A 14,733-nucleotide genomic window follows, 5' to 3' on the forward strand; every position below is an offset into this window, starting at 1 on the left:
TATTTTATACGTTACTTCATTACATTATAAATAGTTGGATTATAGATAATTTTACAACAGAAATCTATTATCGAATATTTACAGTTCTGAAGAGATTAGATTTTTTTTTTTTTCTGGCCTCATTGTCTAAGTATCTTTTCAAATATACTTATAATTTCGTTGTTAGAACTTAGAAATTTATTACAAAAGGTAATTAAAATCCTCTAACACTATCTAATTAGAAGAGAATCTATTATATTGATAAAAATCTAGAAGTCAATTTTAGTAGCAAAATAAAACTTGTTATTATTATATATATAAAAAGTCACAAATTATTATTTATAATATACAGTAAGACTTAGTTAGATATAATACATAATCAACTATAATATACAGTAGGAGTTGTTTTCGCTTAAGGCGTGCAAAATAATTGAGACAGCAGATAACTGAAGTGCTCTGATTCCCTTGGACAAATCAACAATTAAGAACAAATAGGGCAGTCCCGTGCGTCTCTACTTCGATCAACACTGAATGTTTCAAAACTCCTAAATCTTCTCCACTCCAAACTTCTTGGCACTTGCATGAACCTGCTTTCAAGTTTTTACCTGGAAGTGCCTTTGCCAAGTCTGATATTTTCGCTGATATTGCCGTCTTATCAGAATTTAGATTGAAGAATGCGACATATACTTCTCCTGATATCATTAAAAAGAATCATCTAGTTGACTCGGAAAGCAATGAAACTATGCATAAATAACTTTTATGAGAAGTGGGTGGCAGATTATTCAATCCTGAATGTAACCAACAACTCTTGAGATATCTTCTTTCCATGAAAATATATCCTTTTTCCTTTTCATTATCATGTATACCTTTTACCTTACCTTAATGCAGCAGAAATTATTTCAATTGGCCAGGAAAATATAGCATAATTTTAAATAAAACAGACCTTTTCTTCCAGTTGCAATCCAAGAACGAATTCCTTCAGCAACTCCTTGAGCTGCATAATTCATCAATTAGTATCTGAGAAAAATCATACGAGAAGAAGATTTTTCAAAAATCTGCTTCCAGCATGTAGCAAATTTGCTTAAAGATATCACCTTGAACTAAATTCACTGTGGCACATTGACCAGAATAATTGTTTACAAGAGCACCACTAGAATTCAACTCCCACATCTGCATTTCATAGACAGTCTCAATCAATCATAACCTGACTTGGGAATAATATAAAATTATGGAAATAACATACATAAGTTTTAGTGTTTGATAATCATATAATAGAAACTAGCATTAGGATATTAGGCAATCAGTCAACCAATAAAAAAACCTGCTTGTTCTTCCCTTCTTTGAATATTAACCATTTTTATCCTTATCTACAAAATAATTGATTTTAAAAGATACCTGGAGGGCATCTTTTCTGCACTTGGATATTGAATTTTTTCCAGATAATTTTGATGCACGATAAGGCTTTGGACTAGCATCCAAGCAGTGTTCAGTTTCTTCACTTGCTAATGAATTTAGTACTGATAACTGATAATGTTGTGCAGAGATTTGCTCGTTATTCCTTTCATAACCATTCATATATATTATGTCAACAGTTGTGATAAATGCAAAAGTTAACAAAAAAAAAAAATCAAACAAGTAAAAGTAATTATGATAAGGAAATATTACGTAGCAGAAAGAGGTAAATTCCTCGGATATAGGCATATAGGTTCACCGGAGCTGTTCCCTGAGTTCTCTTTCCAGCAGACTTTCCCTTGATTCTGATCAGTTGCAGTTGTCCAACCTTGTGCTTTGGGATCCTGGCAGCTGGTGAGATGAAAAATAGGATTTGCTTTTGGTGCGCTCGCATTATTGTTTGCAGTATCGCCGGTACTATTATTGTTAGTAGTTTCTTTTATTGGTAGTCCAAGAATTTCAGTAAACTGTATATGCAACACAAAGTTAGATAAGATGCATTAGAAGAAATTTTATTCTTCAGACTTGGTGTATATAACAATAAGATGTCAATTACATACCTCCTTATTGTTTGAGCTATAATGGTCTATCTCCAGCACAGTAGGATTTGTAATCAGACTATATGTAGTATCATCAAGTTTCCTTACATCTCCTCCAAACAAGAGAGGAGACTTGACCATAGCCCACAAAGTCATCTGTTAAAAAGGCTTAAGATATAAAAAGAATGCTTGTTCACCAAGTATCATAATACTAATTCAGATGTGCTTATCCAAGCATACCTGAGTTTTTTGCTCATCGAAAGTAAGTCTAGAAGCTCTGTGCGGACCGTCATTTGCAACTGAAATAATATGACAATATCCCAATTATAAGTTTGTGGGTTTTCATCCAGTCTAGAAACTCATTTTCATATAAATTATCCAATCTAACCATCCAAGCTTTTTCAATCACCAAGACATTAAGATGTCTAGTGTGCTAGGTAATCAGCAAATATAATTGAAGATTTATGTTCTAAGATAATCCAAGAAACAAGGTCCCTTGCTCAAAAGAAGATTTATATTCAAGCATAATAAGTTTTGCAAGCCATATGTTAAGTTATAATACTTAATGATTTTGTTTCTCCTGCAGTCAAAAGGTGTAGAATATGCACAGAAGAAAGAGATCAACAATTTGATTAGATATATAACCTGGTTCAGAAAGCCACCCCAGTGGAAGCATATCCAAGTCAGGCCATGATTTCCCACGCAAGCCCTTTCTACCAATCAATTTAGCAGCAGCGAAATCCCTGAAGCAATAGTGACATGTATGATCAAGTATATGAAGAGGAATAAATGGGCAGAAACTGGAAAAGAACAAAAAACAAAAAAGGCAATACTAAGATTGTTATCTAAGCTTATAAGTGTATAGATTCTTATTCTACCTTGAAATATTAAAATGGGCTGCAAGGTCTGGCCATGTATCCCAATCATCCCCAGTTATCCTGTACATGTTTACTAGTTGACTTATTTCTTTGGCCATAGCAGGTGTAGCCTTGGCTCCAGGGGACAAAGAAAACACAAGCGGGCGATTCGCCCCCTTAAGAAGCTGCACAAACGCACTTAACATGTATTACCTTTCAACTCTTTAATTGGGAATGTAAACCAATGTCACTAAACAATATTGCTTACTTTTGAAACATAGACTATCTCATTTTTATCAAAGTCATCACCAAATACGCAGTCAAGTTTTACTGCAAAAAATTAAAATCTTATAAACGGTTATTAAGCCAGAAAATTTAAATATATATAGACCAAGCAAGATAAGTTTGAATTAGTTTTCAACTTACTAAAGTCAACACCCCACTCAATGTAATCTTTATACAGTGATCTCAAGAAAGCTTTTCCAGCCTCCGAGGTAGCATTTATGCTCATAAATCCATGTGGCATCCATTTACAAGTCTTGTCCTGGAATCCTATATCTTTTGCTCGCCACTGTTTGCCTGATTGATCCTCAAAAGCACTTCCCTAATGAAAAGACAAAAAGGAAATACCATTGATAATAATTTTCAGAACAAACTCTTTCATATAAATTATTTAACTGTTGAGGAAGCTAAGGTGAAGAAACAATACAAATACCTTGTCAACATCCAAGATTGGGGTGTTTGCATTATATGCTTGTGTGCTTAATCCTCTCATGATATGAATCCCAAACTTTAGACCCATATCATGTACTTTCTTGGCTACTTCAGTGAACCCTTTTCCACCTTTGGATGAAGGCCATCTATCTGGGTCTGGAACCATCCTCCCCCACTCATCCATCATATCAAATCCAAGAGAATCCAGATTGGCACCTGGGACTTTCTATCTATACCAGAGATAATCCAACACAACGTACTGTATGCCATCCAATTCATTAGAAAAGAGCATGTTGCTAATTAAAACATTAATTGTATAAGAAAAAGTAAAAGGAAATGAATCCAAATGATTCAAGTTTTTGTTATACCTCGTATCCATGAGGTTTTAGACGCTTAGAAACAATTTCAGCACTTTCCAAAAACTCTTGTTCTGAAATAGTCCAGATAAAGGCATCATAAGAGTTCCAACCCCTTGGCGATAAAGAAGTGTGTTGTGTTTTTTCAGATGATACCCTGAATGCCAAAACATAACATTTTTGCTTCATCATAGTGAAACATTAATATTAATGATTATGTATATATGTTTTTTATAAACGAAGCCGAATGTATCTTTTTGGATTGGCGCATGTTACATTAAAACTATTAATATGTTTTATTTACTGATAATCATCAATAAATTAAAAAAATTCAATGAATATTAAACATGGCTCTCTTCTAATGCTCTCAACGTAATAAGAGAAAAAAAATAAAAAATAAAAAAATAAACCTGTAAAGAGAAAGACTGATGAAGCAGAAACACAGGGTGCTCAATACAAAGATCTTCATGGTTACTGGTTTGATTTTTGCTGACACTAAAAAAGAAACTGGTGTTATTCTTTCTGACACTAAAAAAAAAGATAATGGAATTTAATCTCTATAATATGGTAAGGAAGCTATTGAAGTTGTTCCTTATATACTCAGAAAATTGAGAAGTAACAGACAAAACTAAGGCAATACGAACTTTTATCCTCCATTTCAGGTAACTGTAGGATTAATTTAGATAGAAAAAACTTTGGATATGAAAAAAACATGCTTTTTTTGGTAATAATCCCACAAAAGTTGATAAGGCTGGTGCATTGGTGAAAGAGCGGTCTCATATCTCAGTATCTCACACTATTATTAACTTCCCCAATTGTACGGGCATAAAAATTCAAGGGTTTTTAAAAAATAACCAGAATTTGGGGGCTTTCAGTAAATAACCAAAAATTGAAACCCTATACGGCTATACCTATATAACCACCGGTTGCCATTTTGACGCAAATGCCCCCATGTACAAACCCAATTTTCCCTCATTTTCCACCATCTCAAAAATCAAAATTCAAAGCATTGGATTTCAATTTCGTTCAAAACCCGACCATTTGCAATGTTTAACAGTTCGAATGTGAAGATTAAGTGTGGATTTTGAGTTGAAAAATTGGTTGGGAGAAGCAATGTGAGCGAAATCGTGGGGAGAAGAAATCCGAGCGAAATCGATTTTTCTCATTGTTGGAGTGATTTTGAGTTTGCAAGAAAGGAAAGTTAGTTTTTAGTGTTTTGATACTACATTATACTTGATTTTATTGATAAATACTTGTTTAATGGATTTTTTAGGCTTTTAGACTTTTTGTAAAAAGTTAGGGTTTTTGTTGATTTGGTTGATTTTGGTGTTGTTTGATTGAATATCTTGGTGTTTTGGTGATTGGGGGTGTGGGTGTTGTTGTGTTTGAAGAGAATAGAAGTGTTTTGCTCATGTGTGTTGCAAATCCTTTCAAATTGTAGTCGATTTGGCAATGGACGAGGGCAGAGTAGTTTCCACAGAATCAAAAGGCTCTTCCTGAGTTCTCGATTACTTGCCCGACCAGACGAGATTAGTTGAATGACCAAAGCAGAAGAAGGCATAGTGATCACTGACCAGGATTGAATTTCCTAGCTTAAAAAAGAGAGGCGCATAAGCACTCGTAACTGAGAATGATATAACATAAGCACGAGTTGATCCATTAAATAGAAATGTTGGTTGAGCCCTCTCCAATACTCCTGTTTAACCTGTTCCGATCTTCCTCAACGGTCGACAATTGACGTATCTTTTCCAATTGGCATAAAGAATTACGCCAATTGGGAAAAGAGTACACTAAAACCCAAGCATTTGCATTATTAGCATAAAATAATATGCCAACAGCCATTTTGCCTTATCGAGTTGGCGTATTATTTTATGATATTAACCTAAATTCTCGGGTGTTAGTGTAACTCTGTTACGCCAACTGTGTTGAGAAAAAAAATTCTATAATTGTGTTTATTTCTTACAATTAATACAAATTGGAGAAGCTTGTTTATCTTTTTCTTTCTCCATCTCACTTACGTTTGAAACATGGAGAAAAGACATATATACTAGTTTAAATTACCTATAGACCATGATGTCTAATCCGCAAGTGCACGGAATCACACAAGTAATATAGAGTGAATAACAGATGTCAAACCCTAAGGAATTATTAACTACCAGTTACCAAAATTGACTATCTTGTTACTATTTGATTGACCAAAATTTTATGAAGAATAACCTAAACTAGAATAATCAATCAAAAAAAATTTAAAACTGAAAGAAAAATAAACTTTAAACAAAACTATTGATTGCAATGCAAGATGATTAAACCTAGGGCATAGATTTCACACCAACTCTACTTATATGTATTGATAATTTATGCTAACCTTATTAAGCTTTTTCTACAGGTCAAACTCCCTAGAATTCCAATAACTTTCTCTCGAACAATTACCGGATTAACACTTAATTACTAACCCGAGATGTCTCTAACTAAGATTTAAGTATTAAAAGATCATTACGCTCTATGAAGTTTACCAAAACCTCACAAGTTGCGGTTATCTATCTCTAGCGTTAACTCAACCTATGGTTTTATTACCTTAGACTAATCAAGTATCATCTCCCAATCTCAACCTAGTTCATTAATTCATTCAATTCTATGGCCCAAAAAAATTACAAGCATTAAGCACAATAATAAAACATAGAAAGAATGCTTAATAAAAATTAAAAAAATTATATCAACACATATTCATAGGGATTGGGCTACACTTAGCCCTAGAAAACTAATTTAGTTCATAATCATCATAAAAGAAACAATCATCTTTATTAAAATAATCAACATGAGTTTAAGCCAAAATTAAGAAGAACTTCTCTATATTGCGAATCAAAAGTTCTAGAAATTTTGTCACTTTGATCTTCTCTTACCATTCTTCTCCTTTAATTCTCTCTTACTCTCCCCAAAAATCGACTAATGATGTATATTTATATCACTAAGGTGTTGGGGTTGTGTTTTCCACTTTCCTATTTGGTTTAAAACTCTTAAACTTGTAAATAACCATCATATATTTAATGCAGAAAATTCTAGAATCATGGTTGTGCCGCAGCACTATGCCTCAGCATAGTTGGTTTTGCCTCGAAATCTTGATTTGTCCAGAATGTGCTATGCCACGACACTATGCCGCAGTATTGAAAAGAAGGTGATTTTAAGCATGATAACGTTTGAATCTAGTCAAGTGGTAAACATATGAATTGTATCCCTTTAAAATCCCTTTAAATTAGATTTCCAATGGTCCAAAAATCGTCTCATTCCAAGGTCTATATCTCAAGTTATTTGTCAAAATACTGAAGTATGCTCAAACTAGAGCGTATTCTAGGATTTGCACTTCAACTTCAAAACACCATAACTTTCTCGTTTCAACTCCAATTCTCGAACAGTTTGTTCTTCATCCTTACTAATTCCATCGCCAATATAATTTTCATACGAGTATCATCTTTAAACATTGATAACCTAAAAACACTCAAAACATACCCATAATCCCAAAAAAGACATTGATGGAATAATTTTGGTCAAGCTGCTTAATTTAAACTAATTTCCAACAAATAATCCTTATAAACCACTAAGCACAAGCGTATTTTCAAGCTCTTATCAAACCACATAATATTGTTAGCCTATTAACCATAACCATTCACTTATTACTATTTTTTAATGGATAAGTATTAAACTAATAATAACCATTAAAACTAAACAAGTTTAATTATGGTTTTTCAATACTCCCTCTTAAACGTGTGTTTTGTGACATTGAGCCAATTTCACATCCTTGCAAAGTCCTTGTACTCCACTAGTATTTCTTTTCTTTCAATACATTCTCTTATGTAATGAAAGCAAGTATCAATGTGCTTGTTTCGGTCATGAAAGATTGGACAGTTTGACTTTGCCCTGTATCGATGTGCTTATATGATTGCAATCATACATCTTAAACTTCTTAAGGATCTCCTTTGTATAGCCTTCTTGAGAGATGAAGATGTCATCTCCCCTTTGTTTGAATTCGGTGCTATGATAGTATGTCATAAGCCCAATATCAATTATCTCAAATTCCTTGGCCATTGCTTTCTTGAATTCTTCAAACAAGCTTGGGTTGCTTCCAATAAAGATCAAATCATCCACATACAAGCACACGATCAAAACATCTTTGTTCTTGATCTTGACATAAAAAGCATGCTTATGAAGACATTTGGTGAAATCATTCTCTTAAAAGTAACTATCAATATGGTTGTTCCATGCCCGAGGTGCTTGTTTCAACCCGAAGAGAGCTTTGTTCAACTTCAAAACTTTGTCTTCTTGCCCTTTCACTTCAAAGCCCAAAGACTGTTCGTAGACTTCATCTTCGAGTACTCCATTCAGGAAAGTAGACTTTACATCCATCTGATGAATCTTTCACTTATTTTGAGCTGCCCAAGAAATGATTAGTCATATGGTTTCTAGGGGAGCAATGAGAGCAAATGCCTCATCATAGTCAATGCCAACTCTTTTGACTATATCGTTTTGCTATGAGCCTTGCCTTGTATCTTTCAACCTCTTCTTTTGCATTCTTTTATGTTTGTCAACCGATTTAACCCTTATTGTCTTGTATCCTTTAGGAACTGAAGCAAGTTCCGATGTGACATTCTTTATAATTGCTTTGATTTCTTCATCCATTGTAGCTCTCCACTTCCTGACTTGTTCAACTTCTTAGAAATTCACAGATTTACAATCGGTAAAGAGACAAAACAAAGTGATGTTTTCATGTTATTTGGTTAGTTCATAAAGATCTTGTAAGCTTATAGTACATTGCATAACCCTTTCAAACTCTATGGTGACGATGATGATAAGTGAGAACTTGTTGCCGATGAAGTTGATGGGGTGGCCAACTCTTGTTGTTCTTTACTCATCTGTTCCACTACAGGTTGCTTACCTTTCTCTTCAAATAAAAGAAAGAAGTTGTAGTCTTGATTACAAACATCCCAAATCCAAACTCAACATCATAACTAATAATTGTCTTCTCTATGCTTGGATTGTATAGCTTTTACCCTTCTAAGTGTGTATCGTAACCAATAAAAAGGTACTTCTCGCTTTTATCATCCAGCTTGCTCATTTTCTCATTAAGTACATATATATAGCTATACTTCCAGAAACTCTTAAATGGGAGATTCCAAGTTTTCTCCCACTCCATGCTTCTTGTGGTGTTCTTCTCCACACACTTCTCGTTGGTGATCGATTTGACAGGTACCCTACACACGCCACAGCTTTTGCCCAAAATTCTTTTGGCATTTCTTTGAATTTAAGCATGATATGAGCTATGTTGGGGATGGTTGTTTTCTTCCTTTCTAACACACCATTTTGTTGTGGGGTTCTTGGAACTGTCAAAGGTCTATGAATTCCTTTGGCTTCACATATATCTTGAAACTCTTTAGATTTGAACTCTCCTTCTCGATTAGACCTCATGACCTTAATCTCAAATCCACTTTTTTTCTTGACAATAGCTTTGAACTTCTTGAAAAATCCAAATACTTCTGACTTTTGTTTCAAAAATTACACCCAAGTTTTTCTTGAGAAATCATTAATGAAGAGAAGAAAATAGTTACTTTTACCAAAGAAACTTGGCTTTATTGGTTCACACATATTAGTATGTATGAGTTTAAGTTGCTTTTGAGCTCTTGAACTTGACTCTTTTGGAAATTTGAATTGCTTCCCATGTACACATCCCTTACATAGTTGATCAAGCTGATCGATGTATGATAGTCCTTTCACTAACTCTTCTTAGATAATAACTCTGATTCTCCAAAATTGAGATGCCTGAATCGAAGATGCCAAAGGCATGTCGTGTCTTTATAGCAAGCCTTAAGACAATTTGCAATATCATTTTGGATATTTGATGCGTTCTTGTTTGCTTAGCAAGTGCACTACTTGCAAAAATAATAAAATGACAAGTAGAGTATCGTTCCCGCGAGGAAAGTGTTACCAATTACTGAATTCTCTAGTTAAAACACTAATTGAAGAACCAACAAATGGAATGGTGGAATATTAACAACCTAATTAACAATCAATGACAAGAATGAAATTAAAACAAAACCCAATATCACAACGAATCAAATAATGACAAAAAGCGATAGACTTTTTTATTTCACCTAGTTATGCAACCCAATTTATTGATTCTAGTACCCAGGCACTAATTTCTTGATTGAAAATTGAATTCCTTAAGATGTTTAACACTCCTTCTCAGGTTATATCACCCCACCAATTTCTATTAACCTTCCAAACCAAAAATTGAAGTTTAATAGTTTTGGGTTTCTTAAGATTTGTGGAATTCTATATAGATTTCATAAATCGCATTTATCTATCTCTATTTTTTGCTCAGTTTGTTGTGTTTATCCCAAGGGGCACATATCATAAATCACTTCTTAGTGTCATCATGAACAACATATCATTTGAATGGTGATCAAGCATCCAAAAGCATTGAGCATGGAAATAAACACTCAAATCGTGAAATTAGAACTAAAAGTAACTCAAGTCATATAAATTGGATCATTCTAACAACGGTTTCATCAAAATCCTAACTAAACATATTAGTTCATGCTAGAAAAAGAAACAAACAATAAAAACAAGAAGAATCTAAGCTCATCATTGGATAACAAGCTAAAGTTGGAGAGACTTTTTTAAATGTTACCCCAGATCTTAACTTCTATTGCTCTCCCAAGTTAAACGAACCAAACTCCCTTTCTCTTCTATTTCTCTCTAATTTATACCCTTTCCACTTTTGGACAAAATCCTACCAAGCCAAAATACGTTGTTTTATTTTTTTCGCATCTAACACTCCTTTATCGTGTATTGACTCAAAATGCACAAATTCCAGAATGCTTTTGGTCGTAGTGAATAAAAATCCTTGTTGCGGCAAAGATGAACTTGTCTTGAATCTCACTTTTTTGCTCTTCCCCTTGAACTCTTGGCTGATTTTCCTTTATCTTCTAAGTAGAATCTGACCAAGTCTTCATCATGAAAGTTGCAATTGAGCTTCGAATCTTTCTGTATCTTCTGAATTCAAGTCGTTTTGAGTTGACAAGCTCAAAATTGTCGCTTATACTCCACATTATTGCTTAGACCTGCAAAGAAAGTTACAAAATCAAGTAACAACTATGGCCCAAAAAGAATGAGAAGTATCATAATTCCTATTGAAATCCAATGCAAAATCAATATAAAAAATAGGATTATCAATATTCAACATGAATATCCTATTTTTTGACAATGGGGTTACCTATGTTGTCTCTAATAGAAAGACTATAAGTTTTAGGATCATCTCCATGATCAATTTCTCGTACTAAAAATGATTCAAAAACTATTTCATGTAGAAAGCCATAATATCTCTTTGGAGGTCGAGATATTCTAGAAGATTTGCGGGTTGCAACCATTGTGTCATGCATTGAAGGTTCTTGATATGGTTCACCTATCTAATGAGTATTATCGATTTGAGACTCTTCGGAATATTCCTTTAGTTCAATTTTTCTTCCTACACTCCCTTCTTCTAAGAATTCTTTCTCAAGGAAATGTGTGTTTCTACTGATTGAGATTCTTTGATTAGTAGGAAAGTAAAAATAATATCCTAAACTTTCTTTAGGATACCCTATAAACCGACCTTTTTCATATCTTACATTCAACTTGTCTGTTTTGACAGTCTTGACATAAGCTGGACAACCTAAGAGTTTTCAATAGTTAAGACTAGGTAGTTTGCCATACCATACTTCATATGGTGTTTTTTGGACTGATTTAGATGATGCTCTGCTTAAAATATGCGCTGCTGTTTGTAAGGCATACCCCACAAATAAATCGGCAAGTCCGTAAAAGTCATCATCGATCATACCATATCCAATAAAGTACGATTTCTTCTTTCAAATACACCATTGTGTTGTGGTGTGAATGGAGGAGTTAATTGTGATATAATCCCATTTTCTTTTAAAAAATCTCGAAATTTCGTACTTAAGTATTCACCTCCATGACTTGATCGTAGAATTTTAATACTCTTTCCAGTTTGTTTCTCTACTTCATTCTTAAATTCCTTGAACTTTTCAAAAGATTCTGATTTGTATTTCATTAAATACAAATAACCATACCTTGAATAATCATCAATAAAGGTAATTAAGTAGCGAAAACTTCCTCTGGCCATCTCATTAAATGGTCCACACACATCTGTATGTATTAATTCTAGCAATTCTTTAGCCGTTTCCCCTTTACTCTTAAAGGGTGATTTGGTCATTTTTCGTTGAAGATAAGATTCACAAGTTGGATAGGGTTCTGAACCCAATGAACTTAAAAGTCCACTTTCTCCTAACTAGGTTATTCTTCTGTCTCGTATATGACCCAATCTATGATGTCAAAGAAATTTAGGATTATTTCATTTCGAGTTCATTTATTAGTTATGGAATTCATTTCTATTAAATTATACACCGTAACCATATTTACATAATACATAATATAGAAACAGAAATTATATTTCTAGTATCTTTAGCAAAATACAGGACATTGTACAAATACAAAAAGTGTCCTAATGGAAGCATCAAACTGCACGTTCCCATGGCTTCAACTACAATATTTGCTCCATTTGCCATTCTTAACATGACTTGATCTTTTGTCGGAGGAGAACAATTCTATAGATCCTGCAAACAAGCACAAATATGTGAAGTAGCAGCTGAATCTAATATCCAGGATGAATTATTTGAACTAACATTTATTTCAAATTTAACGACATAGCATTGAGACATACCTAATCTAGTCTTCTCAATGAGAAGAACTTTAATCTTCTTAAGACTTTCTAGATAAAGAGGACAATTCCTCTTCTAGTGACTATTTTCTTTGCACCAAAAGCATTGACCATTTTCTTTAGATTTATTGGCTTTAGGTACAACCTTTTTCTTAAACCCTTTGCCTTTGGGTTTCATCCCCGACTTCTTTTGGGGTTTCCATTGCTTCTTCTTCTTCTTAGCCTTACTAGAAGAAGCTACATAGATATCCTCCTGCCTTTTTCCTTTCCTCTCCTAATCATAAAATTGTAGAATCTCATTCATCAAGTCTGGAAGGGATTTCTCAATGCTATTGAGATTATAGTTATTAATGAAAGGCTTGAAACTCAGCGGAAGGGAATGGAGAATCAAATTCACTTTGAGGGTGTCAAGCATCTTAATTTTCAAAGCATCTAATTGTCCTAGAATATTTATCATTTTCATGACGCGTTCTTTTGGGGAAATACCCTCTTTTAACGAGTTGGCATCAATGAGTTGGTCGATCCTTGGCAAGGGAAAGCTATCCTTCGGATAGGCTTTGTTGAGGTTGGTGAAGTCGATGCAAGTTCGCCATTTGCCGTTGGGTTTCTTTACCAAGACTGGATTGGCAACCCAGCTCGGGTAAAACGCCTCTCGAATAGACCCATTCAAGAGGAGCTTATCCACCTCACTTTTCAGGGCAGCATAGCATTCAAGGTCCATTGCTCTTTTCTTTTGGCGAACTGGCTTGACTGCACTGTCAATGTTTAGTGCATGACATATTACGTTCGGGCTGATCTCGGCCATGTCGGCATGAGTCCATGCAAAAACATTGACATTCTCTCTGAGGAAGCTCGTTAGGCTTTCAACGAGCTAGGGTTTGAGATTCCTCCCGATTCTTAATACTCTGGTCGACTTGTTTTCATCGACTGATACCTTAGATAGGTCCTCAATTGGCCTACTGTGAGGGCACTCCTGGATGCGAGGATCCATGCTGTCCTCTGCTGGTCTGGGTCGTGGCTCGATTCTACTGATCACCATAGCCTACTCGAGGATGCCCATTGGCTTTCCCTTTCCCTTGCACGTCATCTGGACTGCCCTTATTTAGCAGTCATGAGATTCGCGTTGGGATTCTTGCACTTCCCCGATCCCTGTTGGGGTGGAAAACTTTATCTTTAGATGGTAGAGGTGATAGCCTTGAAATTCCGTAGTAGAGGTCATCCCATTGAAGGTAGACGGACAGTCAACCACTAAGAACTCCGTCATCTTGGTCATTTTGTTGGTTTCACCTAATATGACGGAGAGTCCAATCGTTCCCTTAGGAATCAAATGATCCCCGGTAAAACCATAGAGGGGTAAGAAGCCAGGCTTCAATTCTGCCTCATCCAATTACATTCTTTCAAAGGCTTGCTGAAACAGGATATTCACGACGCTTCCATTATCCACCAACATTATGTGGACTTCATATCGGCCTATTTCAGGTGCGATGACAAGTGCATCATCGTGGGGGTGATGCAATCGTATTGCATCTTTTTCAGAGAAGGTAATTTATTCTTCCCTGCGAATATTAGGAGGTCGCGGCGCTGTGCTCATTACACTCAAGGGGTCATGGCGAGCCCGAGCATACTTTTTCTGGGCACCTCGAGAGTTCCCCATGAGGTGTGGTCCCTCAAAAATGATCTGTACACATTAGAGCCCTTTACGACCATGATGCTTCTTCCCTTGTTCAACTTGATCCTTTTTCCGAATGGGAGTCGGACCGTCAACATACTCCTTGAAGTATCCCTGTTTGATGAGGTTTTCAATTGCTTGCTTGAGTGCCCGACACTCATCAGTGTGATGCCCATTGTCCCGATGACAGCGGTAGTACTTTTTGCTTTTCCTGGCTAAGGGGGGATTCTTCATGGGCTCTGGTTCTCCAAGCAGGCTGGCCTCCTCTGACTTATCTACAATTGCTGACACTGAGGCATTCAAAGGAGTGTATTGATTTTTGTTGTGATCGCAACGAGGAACTAGGGCATAAGACTTTTTGGCCTCAAATAGCTACTTCTTTCCTTTCTGCTGATCGTCATTA

The 14,733-nt window shown here is 35.1% G+C and overlaps 1 protein-coding gene across 1 annotated transcript; it reads right to left on the reverse strand.

Annotated features, from left to right (window-relative positions):
- Window positions 1-379: 379 nt before the first annotated feature.
- Window positions 380-5,739, reverse strand: LOC116114605. Its single transcript, XM_031400746.1, is given in 14 exon segments — window positions 380-671; window positions 923-973; window positions 1,074-1,149; window positions 1,375-1,537; window positions 1,645-1,898; window positions 1,992-2,126; window positions 2,211-2,269; window positions 2,616-2,713; window positions 2,849-3,012; window positions 3,096-3,157; window positions 3,254-3,431; window positions 3,543-3,800; window positions 3,910-4,054; window positions 5,603-5,739. Coding segments are annotated over 14 exon segments (1,998 nt in total). The 3' UTR covers window positions 380-453.
- Window positions 5,740-14,733: the final 8,994 nt, after the last annotated feature.

This window comes from Pistacia vera, unplaced genomic scaffold (assembly GCF_008641045.1).
Source record: "Pistacia vera cultivar Batoury unplaced genomic scaffold, PisVer_v2 Contig715, whole genome shotgun sequence".
Taxonomy (NCBI): Eukaryota; Viridiplantae; Streptophyta; class Magnoliopsida; order Sapindales; family Anacardiaceae; genus Pistacia; species Pistacia vera.